The 19,907-nt window shown below is 59.3% G+C and overlaps 1 protein-coding gene across 8 annotated transcripts in view; it reads right to left on the bottom strand.

Annotated features, from left to right (window-relative positions):
• SEPTIN9 (septin 9) overlaps positions 1–19,907 on the bottom strand; it is a 129,511-nt gene that overhangs the window by 50,654 nt on the left and 58,950 nt on the right. Inside the window, exon 1 of one of the 8 annotated variants that reach the window (XM_083804820.1) lies at positions 13,600–13,774. The exons of 6 other annotated variants lie outside the window; for them this stretch is intronic. In XM_083804820.1, coding sequence (XP_083660946.1) covers positions 13,600–13,654 — 55 coding nt within the window. In that variant the 5' untranslated portion in view covers positions 13,655–13,774. Of the gene's footprint in view, positions 1–3,000; positions 3,137–13,599; positions 13,775–19,907 lie in introns of those variants that run through there. One more of the 8 variants, XM_083804813.1, reaches the window with a different exon arrangement.

The raw sequence follows: 19,907 nt of genomic DNA, 5'->3' as shown, positions 1-19,907 counted from the left end.
GAGCTACAAACCCAGAGGCAAAGCTGGAACTTGGACCAGGAAATTCAACCCCAGAAGCGTAACCCGGAGTGCCAGCCTCCCCTACACCGCCCCCCAGCCCACCCGACCCCGCTCCCCATCACGGCACAGCCCAGGGCTCAGCGGCCCCGCTCCAAGCGATTTCCTTTGCCTCTCACGTCCAGAGGATGCGCAGATAAACACCGGCTTCCCGGTGACCGCTGCCAGCAAAATCCTCGTCCGGAACGTGAAAACAATCTCTGAAGAGCCCTGAACCCAAATAACGCGGCAACAAAAACAAAGGTGGCAGTCACAGGAGCGCGTATCCTTAAAAACAACCCCGGAGTCCATCTCAGCCAAAGGCTGCAGTGCTTTAAAAACAACAGCAGGAGACCCCCAGTGCAAGGAAGGGGCAAACCAGGAAGGGCTGGGGACATCCTAAAATCTAAACAGCATCACCCCCGTTATACCAACGGGGAAATTAAGGGGCAGAGAGAGAGAGAGAGATGCAACACCAGTTAGCAGTGAGTTTCAAGAGAGGATTTCCCACTTAACGCTTCCAGAGGCAGCAGAGCCCCACTTTCAGCACCAGGCAGGCTCTGGCACCGCTCCCGCCACCACCCGAGCCACGTGCTGCCCTAAGGTGGACGCCCAGGTCGGCAGCAGGTGGCACAGACACCCGCACACGTCCCGGCCGTCCGGCTCCACCTGGCGCACGGGTCCCCACAGGCTGCCAAAGACTGAAAACCTCAAAACCCCCAAAGCCGGGAACCTTTCTAAGGAAACCTGACGGTGCCGGACCTTCAGCTCGCTGGCTCTGAGCTGCAGAGGGGACAGAGAGCACCACCAAAGGAAGCCCCCACCTGCTGGCTGATGCTCCCCTCCTCGATGCGAGGCAAGGTCGGGCTGGGCCGTGCAAGGCTGAGCAGCCCGGGCAGCCCGACGCACACCTCAGTGACGATTCCCTGCATCCTTTAAACCAACAGAGCAACACCACCAAGAAACCGCCTTTAAAATCCGCCCTGAGATCCCACGGGATGCCGGGGATGGGGGACAGCCTTGCTCACGGCTTTCCCTCACCCCTTGCCATCCTGCCACCCCCGGTCCCCCCTTCTCCTGCAGCTCAGGAGGAGCTGCAGCGCCCCGGACACGTCGCACGCCGGGGAGCAGCCCCGGGCTCGGCCATGGGAGGCAGCTGCCGCGGCTGCCGGCTGCGAGCAGGGGCAGGGAAGCAGCCACGTGGCAGCCGCTCGGCTCCGCTCCTCCAGCAGATCGCAATCGCAGCTGCTGACACGCACGGCTTTGGGCTGTCTTCCCTTTTCAGGGGGAATACCCGCAGAACTATTAAATACGAACGCTGGCTGGGAGCAGGAGCCCCCCCAGGACGCTCTGTGTGAGTGACCCTGCAAAAGCGGCTGCTGGGAGCCCTCCGTGCCCAGGAACCAGCCCAAAGGGACATACGGACGTGGGCATGGACACACACCTCTGTGTCCCCACTGCAGCCTAAAATCCCACACGGGAAACGCTGAGAAGCAACAGCGTGCATGGGACGGGCTCCTGCCAGGGGCAGGACACGCAGAGAGGCCGCCCGAGCCTGGAGACCCTGCGGTGCCGCTCAGGCACGGCATCCGAGCTGCTCGTTTGTGCCCCCCCAGTAACACAGTAATGACAGGAGGGGCCCCGGGGGGCCAACTAGCAGCGACAAACCCTGCACCTCAAAACACCCAGGGGCAGGAGGGGCAGGGGGCAGGAAGCAAACCAGAGGACGGGGAATGGTCCTGCCCCACGGAGACGGGATGTTACCCGCGGCACAGCCAGAGCCACGCGGGGGCTGCCACCTGCGGGGCCACCGCACCTGCGGGGAGGAAATCGAGAAGCTGGCGAGGAAACCGTTTTCCTCCATTTTATCTGCTCTGTTTTCTGAATCCCCTACAAGGCTGCACACGTCAGGCACTGCAGAGCTGCATCCAACCCCCGGTTATCAGCACCCAAGAACAAGCGACCGATTTAAAGCAGCCCCAGCCGGAGAACTGCTCTGACGGGTCCGAAGCTCTCCAAAACTGAGCGGGAGCGCAGACTTCACCACTCCCACTCCCCATCATGCCCCTAATCACATTTTAGCCACCTGCCCCGAACCCCCAAGTTTCAAACGCCGCAGATCGAGCCCCGGCTGCACTTTGCAGGCAGCAAGGGGCGCAGCAGGGACATCCTGAGAGCAGCCCCTCCTGTCCCCAGGCAGAGCCACACGGGGAAGGGGACATCGGCAGAGGACATGGCCACGTGGCACCGGTTCCCTCAGGTTTCGCATCACGGTTTTGTCCGCTTCAGGCTTTTAAAACCTGCTCGTCACTCCCCCTGCCAGCCAACCCCGTCGCGTTTTATTCCTCTCCACAAAGCAGCCTAGTGACAGACGTGTCTGGGGCAGCAGACGTCTGAAGCAAATGCTCTCAAGGAACCCGATAGCGAAGGAAACGCTGGCGAGTCTCTCCCCTTTGTGAACGTCCCTCTGGAAATTTCTCTGCACCACGCAGCCCGGGGATTTCTTCCTGAGCTGGCGGCGAGTTTTGGATACGAAGAGCCCCGCTGACCTCCGGGGTTTGCGGTGTGAGCCACCCATCATCCCAGCTCCCTTCAGCCCCCGTGGGATTTGCCAGCGTGGAAAGGAACGAGGGCAGCAGTGACCTGGCGGGGAGGAACGCGGTGGCAGCGCAGGAGCCGCTGCCTGCAGCCCTTTCTGCTGACCTCAAACCTCTCCAAGCGCCCTAAGGCCGGGGCAAACCCACACCCGCAGCACGGCCCCTGGAGCGCAGCCACCCCCTGCCCTTATCTCAGGGCTGGCCTGGGTACAACACCCAGCAATGGCTTTTCTCCAGGTCTTTCTGGGCCCCGCCACAAAAAAATGAGGAAAAGGTCAAAGCCCAGACACAAAGGGGGTTCCCGAAGTCTAAGGAAGAGCTGCAAAGCCGTGATTAGGGGCACAGAGGACTGGAACCGTCCAAATACCGCTTCCCATGCCCACGCTGCGCCCCGGAGCAGCAGCGAGGGGGTCCCCAGGGGGGTCCTCAGGGATGCCACCGCCGGTGACACCGGTCCCCAGCCCGGCCGGAGCTCCCCTGCGCAGCATCGCCTCGCTCCTGCTCCTCGCGCAGAAAAGAGAAAGAGCTTGGGAAGCAAAACAACGGCCAAAAAAATAAATATAAAAAAAAAAAAAGAGAGAAAAGCTTAAAAATAGCCTGTCCTGTCCAGAGCCAAGAAAGGAAAGCAAACAGCCTCTGCTCCGCAGGACCCTCCCCCGGCTTCCTGCGGGGAAGCTGGCGTATTAATTAAAACAACAGGAGCCCGAGGCCGGCTCCGCATGGTGCTGGGGCCCCGCTGGCAGCCGTGGGCAGTGCCCGGGGTCCCCGCGCAGGCTCCAGGGCCACGTCCCTGACGGAGGACTCCAGGGAGCGGGACGGCCCTGCTGCGGGGTTATATCCCCACCGTGACGTTTTCCTGGGGCTGTTTGGTGTTAGCAGGGCTTCCCCTGCCCCACCGGCAGCATCCCTCCCGCTGGCTGGTGGTGGAGGCGCGGAGCATCGCCCTTCCTCCTCTTCCTCTCGAGGTGCCTGCGCCGCGGGGCGTGAGCGCCAAGAGGGGTTGTCATTTGCACGCGTTTCCTTTTAACCGATTCCAGCCCAATTCCGGCAGCCACTGCCTCAATCCGTGCCGCGGGAAGGTAGTGGCTCCCGTCCCACAGCACAACAAGCTGGAAATCCCCTAAAGCGAGGTTCCCAAGTGCTCCCTTTCGGTGCCAACCCAACCCGGGCAGCACGACCCCTGTGCCTGGGCTGCGGATCGCTCGCTCGGCCCCTTCCCGAACCCCTGGAGGCAGGGACAGCCGGGCAGCCCCCGCACTAATCCTGGCACGTGGGGCTCGGCGCGGCAGCACCTGCTGCCCTGCCGCCTGCACACAACCGCAGCTCCTGCGAGCCCCCGGCCTCGACCCCCCCAGCTTGGCAGCCCCGCTGGATTAAATGCCAGCGCGCGCGGGGGCCGTCGCCGCTCTGCGAAGTAATTTTATCCTCCGAAAATGTTTTGACACATGGAAGAAAGCAAATCCGTACTTCGAGTTTCACGATTTCCTCTTGCTGCCGATGCTTTCCCCCTGCTTAAAGCCCCGTTCTGGAATCACCGCTTCCCTCCCGCGCCCCTCCTGGCACGGCCGCGTGCCCCCATCCCTTCTGCCCTGCCTCTGCCACCCAGGGGGCTCGAGCCAAGCGGCTGCAATGCCCCTGGGCTGCTCCCTGGCAGCCTGGCGCTGGGGACAAGACACACACGCCTTCATCCCAGGCTCGAGCACCGCCAGAGAAGCAGTGAAGCGCTCGTGTCCCCGTCCGCTGTGTGCTGGGGATGCTCGCACGGCGTGGCTGCTGCGCCCTCCCGGTCGCACCACGGTCAGGTCCCGGCGGTGGTTAAAGCTGCTCCTCGGGGGATCCTGCAAACTGGCGAGAGGGGGCGGAGGTCTGGTTCAGACCCCAGAAGCACGTACGACAACAGCCAAGAGCTTCCAGAGAAGCCACAGGCAAGTGGCAGGGCTGGGGGTCGTGTCTCATTGCTCCCCTCCCTGCAGGAGGGTCCCCCACCACGTCCCAAGCCCTGGGATCGAGGCAAAGGCGCCCGGGGGACACGAAGGGCTCGGTGGCTCCTGCCCCAGGGCTCCGAGCATCCCTGCGGGTGCCGGGAACCGGGGGCGACGCGGCTCGTCCTGCCCCGGGCAGCACGTGGGAAGGGGCCGTCAGCAGAGCGACATCTGCTCCTTCTTTCTTTCCTTTTCCTTTTAAACAGAATACCCCAAGTAACAGTCGAGGGGATGCGTTACACAAGGAAACCTCTATGCACAGAGCTCTGGAGGAGACCAAAATAAACAGAGAGGGATGCTGGCTCCTCCCGGACCTGCGCTAGCTGCTTTGCAACTTGAGCCCCGGGCTCTGCCGTGGTGCTGAGCTGCTTCCCATTAAACATCCTCTGCCCCTCACATGGTTTCTGTAACCCAGGGGTTACATTTGCTTGCTTGCTTAAGCACTGAAAGCTTTCCTTGCGCTTTCAGACACATAAGAGCCTTATGGGAATAGGCCAGCCAGTCGCCCCGGTGTTTCACACGATACAATGGGCTCGTTTCAGAGCGCTGACTTTCTCTAAACTGCTACCAGATGGCGACCTCCTGTTCCCGGGGAGGAAAAAGGGGGAGGCAGCGGCCGCAGGTGTCCTCTTTCAGCAGGCCCCCCCAGACCCCATGCCAGTAACTGTTCGTGGCCATCCCAGCTGCCCGGAGCCCCGTCCCCCGGCAGCAGGAAGCTCCCTGCCTCCACTGGCCCCGCTGGCATCCTCCCCGTGGCACCGTGGGGACACCCGGCTTTGGTTTTTAGCGCTGCTTACCTGAAACCACTGCCCGGGATGCCGACAGGGAGCTACCAGCACCCACAGCATCCAGGACGCCTTCAGGAGCGAGACGCCTCGGCTACGGGAACGAGCACGATGCTCTGCATGCACCCACAGGCCACGCGTACGGCGCGCACGAGCCCCAAAGCTCCTGCAGCGGGGCACGCGTCCACCCCTCCTCGCGGCAGGGGGCTCCCGGCGGTGCCAGGACCCAGCTGGGACGGGCAAGTCCCGAGAGCCGGCAGCCTGCGGAGCCCCCGTGCCAGCGCTGCCCTCCCAAGGGCTTCACGAGCTTCAAGACTCGCAGCTCCGAAGCAGCACAAGAGGTTTGGGTCCCCCTCTTACCTCTGGGGAAACGAAGGCGAGAAGCTTCAGCGACTTTCCCAAAGCTGCCGGTCATTTGGGGTAAGGCGGGGGGAGAGGTCAGGATTGCTGGGTCCTGCCCCGGGCTTGCACCGGGAGGTTTTGTGCCCTTTTTTTGCCATAAAAAATAGGTTTGCTGCCACAAACACACCTATATAATCCTGATCTGCTGCCGTGAATGGTTTATGTGAACACAAACTGTTCCTTTGACTTCAAAACCAGCGTTAATGAGAAGTTTCCACAGATTTCACGGCCTGACACAGGAAGACATCAGCGGCGACGCGCTGTCACCATGCAGTGCTTTGTAAACCGTGCAAACCGTAACAAGAACTGAATTAGGGAGGAAATTTGGGGATAAATGCAAGTTCAGAGCTCTGCCGCTAACCAAAGCCTTTCGAGCAGCATTTCGCTCCTGTTCAGCAAATTGCAAAGACAGCCTCAGAGAGCGAGGCAGCAGACCCAGCCATTTATCAGCACGCAAGAGCAAAGTTGGAACTAAGAATAGAAAAAAAAATAATAATCCACACTCAGATTAAGTCAAAATCCCAGATTTCCAGTCCCTATAAGGGAGCTCTAGAAAGGTTTTAGCTTCGATTCTCCGTTGCACTCTGTTTTATATAACCACTAACCCTCAGCAAAATGCTTCCAGATCTGACCAGCTATTTGACTTCCCTTATGAAACGAATGTTTCGGCTTCGCGCAGACAACCCCGCGCAGAACAGGGCACCCAGCCCCACAGATCGCATTACCGGCTCTCCGCACAGCTTTTGCCTCCGGTCCGTGCTCCAGTTTCCTTTCAGGAGGGGAGAGGGAAGAGGGAAATAAATCCTCCCTGCCTCCCAGGGGACTGCGGCTTTGGTTTGATCCGCCGGGATTTCTAAAATGCTTTGCAGTTATTGCCCAGGGGGCCAAATCGTGGTGCAGACGGTCCTGCAGCCCCCAGACCACCGCCAGCTTCGGCGCTGGCTTGCAGGGCACCAACGCTGCGAAGGGTTAAGAGCAAGCAGGGCCCCGCACAGCTGCCTTGAGGAAGCCAAAAGCACTGAGCGGCGTCAGAGGCTCTGCCAGACGCGGCTGGGGATGAGTCACGGCCCCGGCCAGGCACACAGAGGGGACATCAGGAGTGACTCAGGTGGGCAACGAGCCTCGGGGACAGGGCACCGGGTGATTAAACTGATTAAATCATTAGGTGATTAAATCTCAGCTTGATAACGTGCTCCGGCGGGCGGAGTTGCAACACGCTGGTTAAAATGCTACAGAAAAGGATAAATCAGCACAAACGGTTAGAGGAGGGGGGCACCTCCACCAGGGGTGACTGCAGACACAGCTCCCTTCCTGCTGACCCCAAGGAACCAACCTGCGAGCGCAGGCACCCCAAATACCGACCCACGGCAGCTTCGCCCAAATAACACCAAAGAACTCCCCAGCGTTGGTGCTGCCGACACCAAGACCACCCCCGGGTGCCGGCCGTTGTCTGCAGGGCCACCCGAGGAGCAGCAGCACCTCGTGGAGATGTCCCCAGGCCAACGTGACCTTAACTCGGGTGCCACCACCAGGGCCTCTGTCGCAGCGCTGGGGGACGCAGGGGACAGGCGGCACTGCCACCAGACCAGCCGCGAGCCGGCCCGGAGGGGCCCGTGGTCCCCGCTCCGAGGCGTCCCCAGGAGCCCCGAGGGCTGAGCGCCGTCCAACAGCCTCGCAGAAGCGATCACGGTAAAAGGCTGAGTCACGGCGTCGGGAGCTGAGAGCTCTCCTTCATCGGGGGGCAGCTTTTTGGAACGAGCCAAGGACAACGAGGCACACGGTCAGCGCCCGAGGGTGCCCCTTTGGGGCAGGGAGGGCTCAGCGGCACAGCGGGTGGGTGCCGTGCCCCCACAGACAAAGCAGAGGGGTGCCAGCACCAAAGGGCACCCTATAAGTGGGGAACAAGAGGTGGCCACGACACAACCCCAGCCCTGTGCCAAAGGGCACGGCGGTGCAACCCGGCCCTGCCCCACAAAGAGGCCCCTGATGGACACTGCCCCCACCAAAAAGACACGGCCCCATCAGCAAGCGGCCTCAGACCCATCGGCTCGCTTTGCGGGCTCCAAACGAGGACTCAGCATCACTGCTGCCTCCCCGGCCCAGCCCTGACGGCCAGGAGGTGCCCTGCAGGGCTCGCTGCAGCACGAGGAGGGAGGGAGGGGAAGGGGAAGAGCCTATGTCATGGCACTGCAGAAAGACAGCGCCTTAAGTATCAAATATCAGAGCTAGAAACGTGAATATCTGGGGTGATTATGGGCTCTGAAGCCTCCATTATTGCCTCTGGATTTATGACAAGTCCCAGTGCAGGCTCTCGTGGCTGCTGTCTGGCATCTGGCTCCTGGGAAAAGGGGCTGAGGGGCTCCCTGCGAGGAAGGGCTGCAAAGCAGAAATGGAACCAGCAGGGCACCCGGAGGCGTCAGGATGCTCGCTCAGCAGCGGGTTTGCTGGCATTTGTTAGCCAAGGGATGTGGACGTGGTCCCTTGGACACAACAGCGTGACCCAGAGCACTCCAGGAGCGCTTCCCCCTCTCTGCTGCCATAAACCACCAACGGGAGGTACCAAGGAGCAGAGCAGAACGAGTACGTTTCAGGTGAGCCTTTAGCTCAGGGAAAGATGCTACCAAGATCCCAGAGACCAGCGAGCACCCGGCAGACGTGCTCCAAACCTTGACTTCCCTCCAGGCACCAGCAGTGCTGTGCAGCCAAAGCATTTATCCTGGCCCTGGCACGAAGACCCGTCCACCCTCTGTCCCTTCCCTCCAGCACTTTGAAAGGTTCCTTTCTAATTACTGCGACACCCTGCTCGCTTTGCCCAGGACACACCTCAGACGGGCAGCAGGAGCTCGCCCCTACCAGCCGACGCTGGAAACGCTCCCCGCTGACACAGCGCCAGGGACGCCCTGCTCCGCGCTGCGGTGGTTGCCCGTCCCCGAGGACACGCAGCCCAGCCCTCGTTGCATAAGCTGGCTATAAACAACGACCTCTGGACGATCCTACGTCCTAACCGGGGCCAGAGGCTATCCCCAGAGCCCCGCTCACGTGGATGGAGAGATCCACGTCCTGTTCTTCCCGTTCCCACTCCCTCACAGCCTCTGTATTCCCAAGAAACTAAATATGCACGGGGAAAAAAGAAAACAAGCCACAACTGCAGGTCTCCGCTGCTGTAGCCAGGCAGATGCAGTTTTTCCACTCGGCACGTGAAAGGCCAGTTCCTCTGGGGGAGGCACAGCTCCTGCCGTCCCACCGGCACCTTCCCCAGCTCCTGCCTCTCCCCCACGGGCTGATCGGGCAGAAAGCTCCCGGCCAGCCCGTCCTTTTGTCTCGGGCTCGGAAGTGTCTGTGAAGCTCATCTTCGGGGCTGTCGGAGGCGGTGGCTGTCTTGGAGCGGGACACAACTGATCGACCAGCTGGGAGAGTGGTGCCAGCCCCAACTGCACCATTCCGGCGGTAAGAAGCATCGGATGCACCGGCTGCGGGATGAGGTTTTTTTGGGGATGGCCCAGGAAACGCAACAGCCAGAGTCCAGGAGCTTCGCTTCGCTCCCCGGCTTGCGATGATCCGCGATGTAATCTCGAAGATCTTTTTGCATTTCCTTTTCCAGGCATTGAGCCTCCGCACAGCCGGGGCCGTGAGTCACGCAGCCCGGCCCCCAGCCCAGCCCCTCGCCTGCGAGCCCCGGCGAGAGCCGAGCCTACAAAACCCCCGCGGGAGGGACGGAGGAGCCTGGATCCAGGGGGGCGCTGAGGGAAACACGAGACAGCCCCGCTCCGGGGCCTTTCCCCGTATTGAATTCGAGGCACATCACCCACATAACACCATGACCATCCCTCCGGCGGGCTGCTGCTAAGATTAGCAGCGGGGCTGAGCCCTCCACGGGCAGCAGCTGCCGCCGGGAGCGGCAGGGACGCCAGCCCCGAGCCAGCCCCCCGAGCCACCCGTGTCTCTGCTCGGGAGAGCCCTGAGGACGAGCCCGTGAGATTCACGGGCACAGAAAAGGCAATTTCTGCAAGCAACCTGGCCGCCTCTTTTCGTCTTTAATGACCCCCAAAACCACAACGTAACTTAGCCCAACTCAAGACCTCATTGAGACAAAGCCTGTGGCTGAACTACTAGAAACAGCGCTCGCCGGGCAGCACGAGAAGTGTGTACCCGAGGGGAAGGTGCCAAGAGCGGAGAAGGAAAAACAGAAGTGATGATGAGAGAAGCCTTCCAGCAGCAACGAGGCGTGCTGGCGGGCTGGGAGCCCCGTGCCCTCAGCCCCACAGAGCCGAGGTTTGGGCACCAGCGAGCCCGTCACTCGCCGGCTGCTTGGGGTTCGGCTTCCTAACGTTATCCCAGATTTCGCAAGATCCACGGAGTTGGGCCAAGGGGAACGAGTAAGTCAGGGAAAGCTCCCCAGGGGCTTAACCGCTGTGGATGAAGGCTGTCTGGCGGTTTCTGCTGGAGCGGAGCTGCGAGCCCAGGCTCTAGCCCTGGAAGTCGCGCCTGACCCCGCCACGCTACCCGGCGATTTCTGCAACGACAGCCCCACTCGGCACCGACTGCCACTCGCAGCTTGCACCTCCTGGGAAACTTTGTGCTTCAGCCTCATCACACAGCAAGGAGCCTGGTGCTAACCCACAGCACTGGCAAAGAGCGCGCGGCGTCGCCGCTGCCAGCGCCATCAGCGCTTTCCAGCACGCCGGAGCCTCGGCTGCAGCCTCGCTCCCAAGAGAGCAGCTCATCTCTTCTCCCCCTTACAGCAGGCCACACGCACACGCTGCCTTTAACTTCGTAGCAGGAAGCAGGAGGCCCGCACCGTGGAGTTATCTCCCTGCAGCACCACAAGCAACCAACAGCAGCGAGGGGAGCATCCTCCCCTCTCCAGTCCCACAGCGAGGGCCCGCAGCTGAACACCGAGGACACTAACGCTGCAGAACTGCTCGCCCTGAGCAGGATCAGGATGGTTTGGGCTTCACACGACGCTCACACTGCCCACGTCCCACCACCCACCTTGACCCGCTGCGGCAGGTTCCTGCAGCCCCGGCAGAGGCGAGCTTGGGAAGTCCTGGCCCAGCCGCGGCTGAACCAGCGGCGCTGCCGAAGACCTGCCAAAATCTATAAACCCGTAACTTACGTCCTGCAAAGCTTGGCAAACCGCAGACCTAACGCTGCTCTCCCCCAGCTGAAGGTGGGGAAGCCCTTGCCAGCGGAACGAGCGGGGTTAGGGCTCCCCTGCGGCACCTGCAGGCTCAGCACGAGGTGGGCATGCTGCCGCCTGGATGTGGCTGGCCCCACCGCAGCGCCGGGCACACAGCACGCAGCCTGCTAAACTACGAGTATTTGGTACTCTTCCCTTCTCCGAAAAGGCCCCTGCATCCCCCACAGAGCTGGGGGTGATGACAGCCAAGCCCCAAACCCGCTGGAGCCCAGCGGTCCTACACCGTGCCGAGCCACGAGGAGGAAGGGCGGCAGGAGCAACCCCGGTGGGTCGGGAGGCGCTGGCGTGTGACTGGCAAGAGCCAAGGGGGCTCTGGCTGCCGGCTGACCTGGTGTTTCGTGGCGTTTCTGGCTGCCCAGCCACAGGCTGAGATACCCCCCTGGCAGTCATTAACTGCCCTGTTGTAGGGATGCTGCTGTGCAGCCCAGAGAACTAACTGACCTGTGAAACAGTCCCCGGATCCCTGCTCGAGGGCAAGGGCAGACCTTTTTTTGGCTGCAGCTGCACAGAGCTTTCCTCAGCCTCTCCCTGCCATGAGGCACCACGCACCAAAGAGTGGCACCGCGCACGGCTCAGCCTCCCCGAGGAACACGCATGGCCCAGAGCAAGCAGCTCCAGGGCTCCCAGCAGAGCCTTTACCATATCCAAGCTGGGAATTACTCCTTCCTTGGGGATTTAAACACAACAGGGGCAGGCAGGAGACCTGGTATAACCACAGATATAACCACATCAGCGGTGCGGAGCCCTGCAAGGGGACGCTCCCCAGTCCCCAAAGAAGGGTCACAAACATCCCCGTGAGCCCTGGGGCAACAACCCCGCGGATATTTGGGCTGCTCCCTGTCCCAGTTCCCGCTGGCCCCGGCCTTCCTACAGGATGTGGCTTCCCTCAGCCTCCCGCTAACCCTCCGCCCCCACCCCGGCGCTGCGGCAGAGCCCGGGGCCGCACAAAGAGAAGGCAGGACGCGGCCGCATCTTAGGACGAGGGCACCCGAGAGCCCAGGAGCAGCCTGCTGACACCCCAGCCCTGCCACTCGTTTCCTGCCCAACCTGGAAGAGGAACCGCGGGGCTTTCGGCTTCCTCATCTACCCAGCAGGAAAAACAATACTTTGCTCCTTCATGGAAAGCACGAAGGAGTTAGCCAGGAGGCGGTGAAGTTGTCTCAGCCTATCGCAACGCACGCGGCCCCTGGACAAGCTTTCATCGCGGCCCCCAGATCCCTACGACTTCTCATTTTTTTTTTTTTCTTTTTGCTAAAAACCGCTGCACGAAGCTCGCCTTGGGTCGCTGCCAGGACGCGGGAGTGCATGCGTGCAGGGACGCTGCTGCTGCTTTTCCACAACTCCGCTCCGGAAGATGAGCTCCCCCGAACCACCCTCTCGATGCCTGCTCCAGACAAATCCCCCCCGCTCCTCTCGCCCGCCTTTAACCCGCGCAGCTGGCAGCAGCACCCCCTCCACGAGCCTGTTTTCCTGTCCCTTCCCTGAAAACCCAAGGCGCTGGGCAAGAGCCGCAGCCGCCCGGGGCGCCGGCATCATCCCCCCCAGCTCGCTGGGGACTGCAAGGAGATACCCCAGCGGGGAGCGGTGCAACGCTATCAGGCAGCTGGAGCCGCGCCACAAGACAAACCCAAAGCTTTCTGCCGCAGGCAGCTCCTGCTACGGACGTTTTTGAAACTCAGATCCAGTACCCGCAGCACAGCTACTTTATAGCTGCGTTTGCATCCAAAATCTGGGAATCAACTGCAGGGCCAACGCCCGGGGATCCACAAACTTTTCACTGCGTCACACGCGTGTCCTCGGCTGAAAACCCACCGAAAGCAACCGGGGCAAGGCAGGAAAGCGAGGCGTCCCGCAGGACCCTGCGTTAGCAGCCAGCAGCGGGGCGCAGCGCTGCTCCTCCAGACAAAGCCGCGGAGGCGAGGCAGAGCCGGGCACGAGCTCGTCCCCGTTCCCCCTTCGCAGCCCTCCCGAGCCCCACGGCCGGACCCGCACAGCTGGACCCGCACAGCTGGACCCGCACAGCTGGCGGCTCCAGGCAGCGGCTGCGGCTCTGGGGGGTCGGAGGGGATGCGATGGGGGCGGGAAGGGCTGTGGGACCCCAATAGGGCTGTGGGACCCCAGGGAGAGCTGTGGGACCCCAATAGGGCTGTGGGACCCCAGGGAGAGCTGTGGGACCCCAGGGAGAGCTGTGGGACCCCAATAGGGCTGTGGGACCCCAATAGGGCTGTGGGACCCCAGGGAGAGCTGTGGGACCCCAATAGGGCTGTAGGGTCCTGGGGAGGGCTGTGGGATCCTGGTAGGGCTGTGGGACCCCAATAGGACTGTAGGGTTCCGGGTAAGGCTGTGGGACCCCAACAGAGCTGTGGGGTCCTAGTAGGGCTGTGGGACCCCGGGGGAAAGCTAAGGTGTCCCTGCAGGGCTGTGGGGTCCCGGGCAGAGCTGTGGGACCCCGGGCGGGTCTCCGGGTCCCGTCCCCCCCCCGACCCTCACCGTTTCAAAACCCTACAAAACCGCCGGTGACCCACCGCCCCCCCCCCCCAACTTTTACCCGTTCCCCCCCCCACACCCCCCCCCGCTTCCCCTCGGGGCCCCCCCACCTTCGAAGTCGGAGATGATGCCCTCCAGCTGGGCGTTGACGGCCGGGTCGCCCATCCCTCCTCCCCGCTGCCTCCAGCCGCCGCCTCCCGCGGCCGAATGAATGGCGGAGGCCGAGCGGCAGCCGCCGCCTCCCCGCGGCCCCGGGCCCGCTGCCACGGCCCGGCCCGGCCCGGCCCGGCCCGCCCCGCGCCGCCCACTGGCTGCTCCCCGCGCCCGTCAGCCCGGCCGGCCCGCCCCGCACGGCCCCAGGGGCCCCGGGGAAACGGGGGGGGGGTCCCCGGGTCCCCCGGAGAACGGGGCTGGGGGAGCGGGGTTGGGGGAAGGGGGGGAACGGGGTTTGGGGACTGGGGAAGGGGGGGGGGTCTCAGGGCTGCCCCACACGCACAGCCCCGGGGGGGAGGAGGGCGCGGGGGGTGCCGCTGGGGGGGGGGAGGGGGTGGTTTCGGCTGCCGGAGGTGCCTTCGGTGGTCCTGAGCAGGGCTCCAGAGGTCCCTTTGCTGGCCCCAAGCAGGACGCTGGAGGTCCCTTCGCTGGCCCTCAGCTGGGCTCCTCCCAAGGTCCCTTTACTGGCCCTAAACAGGGCTCCTCCTACAGCCCCTTTACTGGCCCTAAACAAGACTCCGGATGCCCCTTTACTGGCCCTAAACAGGACTCCGGATGCCCCTTTTCTGGCCCTAAGCAGGGATCCTCCAGAGGTCCCTCCCAGCCCCCAGTGGCTGCCACGGGCGGTGGCACCCTCACCGAGCCACCCAGGCCACCCCACCAGAGCGGTGGCACCAAGCTGCTGGGTCACGCCACGGGTGCTCTCAAGCACCCCTAAGCCCTCCTCAGTGCCACCCCTGCAGCTCTCCCAATCCTCCTCTTTGTTCTTTCCCAAACCCGAAGCAGAGCGCTAACTAGCAGCAGGCACCCGGCGCTACCGACCCCGAGCCGCATCCGCAGCTCTGGAAAATCAGCACCAACGCAACAGGGGAGGCTCGGGGCAGCACCAAAAGCGTCTCCCTCTGACCCGGGGCAGCAAGGCACACGTCGGTTCCAGGCACTGACATGAGCCGTGCACATCAGCCTGCACGCCACGTCTCGCCCTCTTTGGGTTTGTGCACCTCTGCTCGTCATCGGATGTTTCTCCCCTCCCACGTCGATTCACATTTCGCCCTCTTGACCCTCTCTTTTTATCCTCCCCACCCCACGCTTTTGTAACATCTTTTAAAAGTGATGATACCCCTGAAAATGCGTCCAGACACATCAACAGGAAAAGCGCAATTAACGGGCTTGGGTTTTAGTCCACCTGGGGTGAACCATAAAGAAATACTATGCAAAGCCGTGGTACTGTTACTGTATATTACTGTAGAAAGTGCAGGCTTCATCACATGTGTCATACTTTTAATTTTACAGCCCTCCCACCTCCAAAGAAGTCTGCAGACACCACAGACTCTCCAACAGCGTATGTGAACCAGAAAATGAAACCAACAGCACCAATTTCCCAGACTCAAGAAATTCCATGTTAAAAAAAAATAATAATAATAATAGGAGAATAGAAGGCACTCCTGAGCCAGGTTTTACATACTGGTAATAGCTTGAGGTTTTAATACACAGAAAGGCATTATTTTAAAACATGAGAACTGTTCAGCCAGCCTTGAGAACGCACCTTCAAAATAGAAGCATGGTATTCTAAGGCAGAGGCAGTGGTTTTCTTCTTCTTTCACAAAGAAAAGCGCTCAGCTCTTTCATTTCTTACATACTTGGTGATGGCAGGAACCAACACACCACAACAGTGCAGCGGGGAGCACACTTTGCACCTCCGTGCAGTTGCAAATACGGAAATGTAAACACATCCCCGCATGATATGCTGTCCGTAAACACATCGGTGCAAGTCCCCCTGACAGTCCCACTGCCTGGACGCCCTACCTGCTCCGGATTTCCTAGAGGAGACCAAGAACCAACCTGGATTCACCGCGGGGGCTGCAGCTCTCTGTCCCAGGTCTGTGCCGTGCTCACGTCAACTCGCAGGCTCGCAGGAGCAGCGGCTGTTGCCCCGTCACACCCGACCCTGTGCTGGCTGACCTGCATCATTGGCACTGACTTTCAGAAGAAAGTGGGTTTGTTTCTCTCTTGCCAGATGCTAGCATGCAGGTCACATCCGCAGTCCATTCCAAGCGAGTAAAACATAGCTGGCGATATTTAGCCTGAGCTACCAGAGGAGTAAAAGCTGCTTTGTTAGGAACTGCCGATGACTCCCTTGCCGGAGCTGTTACCGACATTGGGCTGTTGTGGAGGCTGGTAAGGATCATCAGATCCTGCTGCACCCTCATCGCAAGGCTCCAGAACGAGTTTAGAAGGAAAAAATGAACTAATCAAGACAAACTCAAAAACAATACTGTAAAAAGGAAAAAAATACGATAGGGCTAATGTTAGGAAGGACTGAGCACACTTTTTAATGTTCAGAGTCTCCTCACCCCATAACCCTCAGAAGATTCAGCACAGGCCTGCTGCTTGGAGCTTGGTGGCACCCTCTGCTCCACGTCCCACGGGGAACTGTGTGGCACGGTGATGGGGACTGTTTCTGAGGCCCGCTGGAGGCAATAAGAAGTAAATCACTAGAAAAAAATATATATATTGCTTGATTGATCCCGTGTAGTGAGCGTCAGTGACATCTGCCCATCTCGAGATGCTCAAAGCTTTCCAGCAGAAGAGTTCAGGCAGTTTGGCTTGGCTGCTGTGCCACTCTGCAATCACCCTGGATCTAATATCTGCTGCTAATAAAGGTTTAGCAAGTCAACAGGGCTGGAGAATGGCCCCAAGAAGTGTCAAGTAATAACCTGACTATTAGAGTTCATTTTCATTACAACCAGCTGCCAGAAGGGTAAATACTGCACCCATGTGCACCTAAGGCACTGGGAGGGGGAGAGGAAGATGGAAAAGCACGACGACTAATCGCAGGAATAGCCAGAGTTCTCACAGCAAATATTTAAAGCAGGGAGGTGTGTAAGCAACTCGCCCCGCAGAGCGCAACCCCAGCGCCTGCTACGCGGTGAAGGAGCAGGCTTTCCTTCGGGGGACACAAGCCCATCCTTCTCTCTCCTGGAGATTTTCATGCACTTTTATCTGATTTAGCCACTGCCAGAGGCTTTACAAGACTGAAAAAATCACTCACTCGTCCAGTCCACACGTAACAACAAAATACCACATCTTCTGCTTTGCTAGCTACACCCTGAACCCCAAAGCTTGTGCTGAGCTGAGGTGCTGGACAGACAGGCAACCCCACAGGTGGCAAGAGAGCACCCAGCCCCACGGGACAGAGCATCCATCTCCCTGCAGCTCCTTCCTGGGGCTCCCCAGCAGCACCTCAGAAGCACGTGTGGTACTGCTCATCCCAATTCAGCTTCAGCGAGGCCCTGCTTTGCCCTTCCCTGGCAGATGTTGGAGATTAAGGACCCTGAGCCTGCTGGTGACACTCTGCCACGCTGCTCACGTCACCTACCTTCCTCCTGGTAAGTGAATCGGGTTCTGTTCCTTCTGTCCTCCGGGGCAGGTATTTTCTTTGGCCTCTTAGTCATTTATTCAGCTTTCTTGCTCCTTTGTCCCAACTTTCCACAAGTGTTTGTTGTTGGATTTGCTTTTAAAACATGGGGCGGAACACGGTACACTTGTGTTGTTCTCAGTGCAAGTCTCTCGTGCTTGCTGCTCCCTTGCTGACACAGCCAAGGGTCTCACCCAGGTTTATTAACCACAGGACTCACCTGCAGTTCCCTGCTAGCTGGGACCTCCGGAACATCTCACACAGTAACTGCTGCCCAAGACACGATCCCCGTTTACAAACCACCGGCTGCAGGAGGGTTCAAAGTAAGTGGCTCTGCTCACCATACTACAGCACCTAGTTCCCTAACTAACCCAGGCCACCGAGGGCACTGACTGCTCAGCCCTTCTTCTTCCACCGCCACTGCTTTTCAGATGAGCAGCAAGCTTCCTGCAAAGCTGCTTTGCTGGCCTAGAAGTGATTTCCTGTCCCGAAAACACAGCCTGTGAAATCTGCTGATCATCTACTTGTAGATACCCAGCTCAAAGTGGCACGATGCCGCGATAGCTGGCAAGAAACCTCAACCCTTGCCCCCGTGGCACCATCGCTGTGCTGCCACTAATGGAAGGAGCGCTATCGTCCTGACTTTTTAAATATTTTTCTCCAAACCTTTCTTCTGCAGCCACTTTCTCTGAGGCTGGTGAAACCCCAGCAATGCAGAGAAAACCTAGGAGTCACCGCAAGGAGAAAAAGCCTAATGGGAGAAAAAAATGCCATTTTTTTTGGAGAGGGAAGGCACCGGCATTACAAGATCCCTCATCAAGACGGGCGAGGGCAGAAAGGGGACTTTCCTATCCACACACGAGCTTTGAGCAGCACTGTACAGTCTGCTCGCAGGTTGCTAAGAACGCAGGTATTGGGGCAGATTTTCTTCCTCCCACAAGTCGAGGTTTTTCTGAGCAGCTCTCTTATCATTCTCACGATCTGCTGCAGTTATGAGCATCAGACTTGGTCAGACGAGGTGGCATGAGTCACTGTGGCTGCATGAATCAAATTATCTAGCTCACAAAAGCAAGTAATTCATCCACAGCATCTTCCTTTTCCTCCTCCTGTTTTAATTAGAAAACAGAGCTCTTTAAAGCTGTGGCCGCTTCTAATAAAATGCTTGGAGACTCACTGACCAAAAGTACCAGGCAGGAGCAGCTAAATACTGTTATTAACTACCTAATGCTTCTTTTGAGAAACCAATATCTTTCCTTGCTGCCGATGGAGGATGAAATGCCCTTCCCAGCCTTTTCAGGTTGGTGTTATGTGTAAGTGGAGGCTCTCGTGGTGCCAGCCCCCACCACCCACGTCCCCACGGCATCATTTTGTCCCTAAGCACAGCACAGCCCTGGTAGCAGCTCCTCTCAGACAGGCAGCATCAATGCAGGATAACATGTAGAAACAAAGGCATGACAACCCAAACAAGGCAGATTTTGGAAGTGAGGGAATGGCAGGTCACACCTTTCTAAGCAAATAAATAAATTTAAAAAAGCTATTGCAATTACTTTCCCTTCCACTCGTGTGCTTCCTGCAGCTTCTGAGTTCCTACGCTTCTGCTCAAAACCATTTCTGTTGCCAATCCCCCAGGAAGAGGTGCGATGATCACCATTTTACAGGTGGGGAAACTGAGGCACACAGCATCCATCACTCAGAAATGGGGAGCTGGCAAGTAATAAACTCACGGGAAGAGCTGACCTGGCTGGGGGGCTCCCTGAGAGGGGCAGCGTGCCTGGCAGGGGACGTGGGGGACACTGGAAGGAAACCCTGACACTGGTTCCCATCGCCTCCGCCCAGGCTTTCATGTAGATGACGCCACGAACCCAGCCCTGCTGATTACACAGGAATTGTCACAAAAAATACTCCTTCACAGGACTTCAGACCCTTCCTGCTTCCTAAGCAGTGGGAAATACAGTGAGGACAGCCATATTTCAGTGCTAGTCATACTTCCCTTCCTCTGGAAGGAAACTAAGATCATGGGAAAAGCTTAAAAAAAAGTGCAAAACGGGTTTGCTGATTTGAGACTGCTGGACAACTGACTGGTTTTCTAGATAAAGGAAACGCAGCCAGATCGCATCCCCCGGTGCCACAAAGCTGTGAAACCACGGCTGCAAAAACAGAGCCCGGGTGCTGCAGGAAAAAAAATAAATAAATAAAATCTGGATGACATTGGAGCCTGGAAAACAGAAACAGATGAAATCTGGAAGAGGGACTGAAGGTCAGTACCTAAAGGGCTTTTGGCAAAGTCTTTGCTCCTGAGCAGAGGGAAGCAGCGGGAAGGACCTTGCTGCACCGGGGGTCCCGGCACGGCCGCGAGCCACTGACGCGGTACAGACAAAGCGAGGGTGCTCCTAAAATGCAGTAAATTAGGTACTTTCAGCAGCAAAGCGGAAATCACTAATGCTCTGTCCTGACTCATCCTGCCCACCCAGCACCAGTGAAAGCGGGCAGAAAGGAGGGCTGGGAGGGGAGGGGATGTGACCGCTGGAAACATCGCACACACGGATGCGCCGCAGGGAAGAGGTGTTGCGGGCAAAGATCACTGTTACCAAGGGAACAACAACAAAAAAAAACCTCAATCCAAACCCAAACAGGGCTGGGACATAAACAGGGCATTAAGAGCTGCGGGCTGGAAATTAGAGGAAGATTTTAACAGCCAGCAATGGGAGTAATACCGGGACTTCCACAAAATCAAGGGGGCAAAAAGCCAAACAGGTTTCGAGGTGGGGCACAGCCGGCCCTAGGAAG

This window comes from Anser anser (assembly GCF_964211835.1).
Source record: "Anser anser genome assembly, chromosome: 19".
In the NCBI taxonomy this organism is placed as follows: domain Eukaryota; kingdom Metazoa; phylum Chordata; class Aves; order Anseriformes; family Anatidae; genus Anser; species Anser anser.
This window is presented reverse-complemented; position numbering and strand designations above follow the sequence as displayed.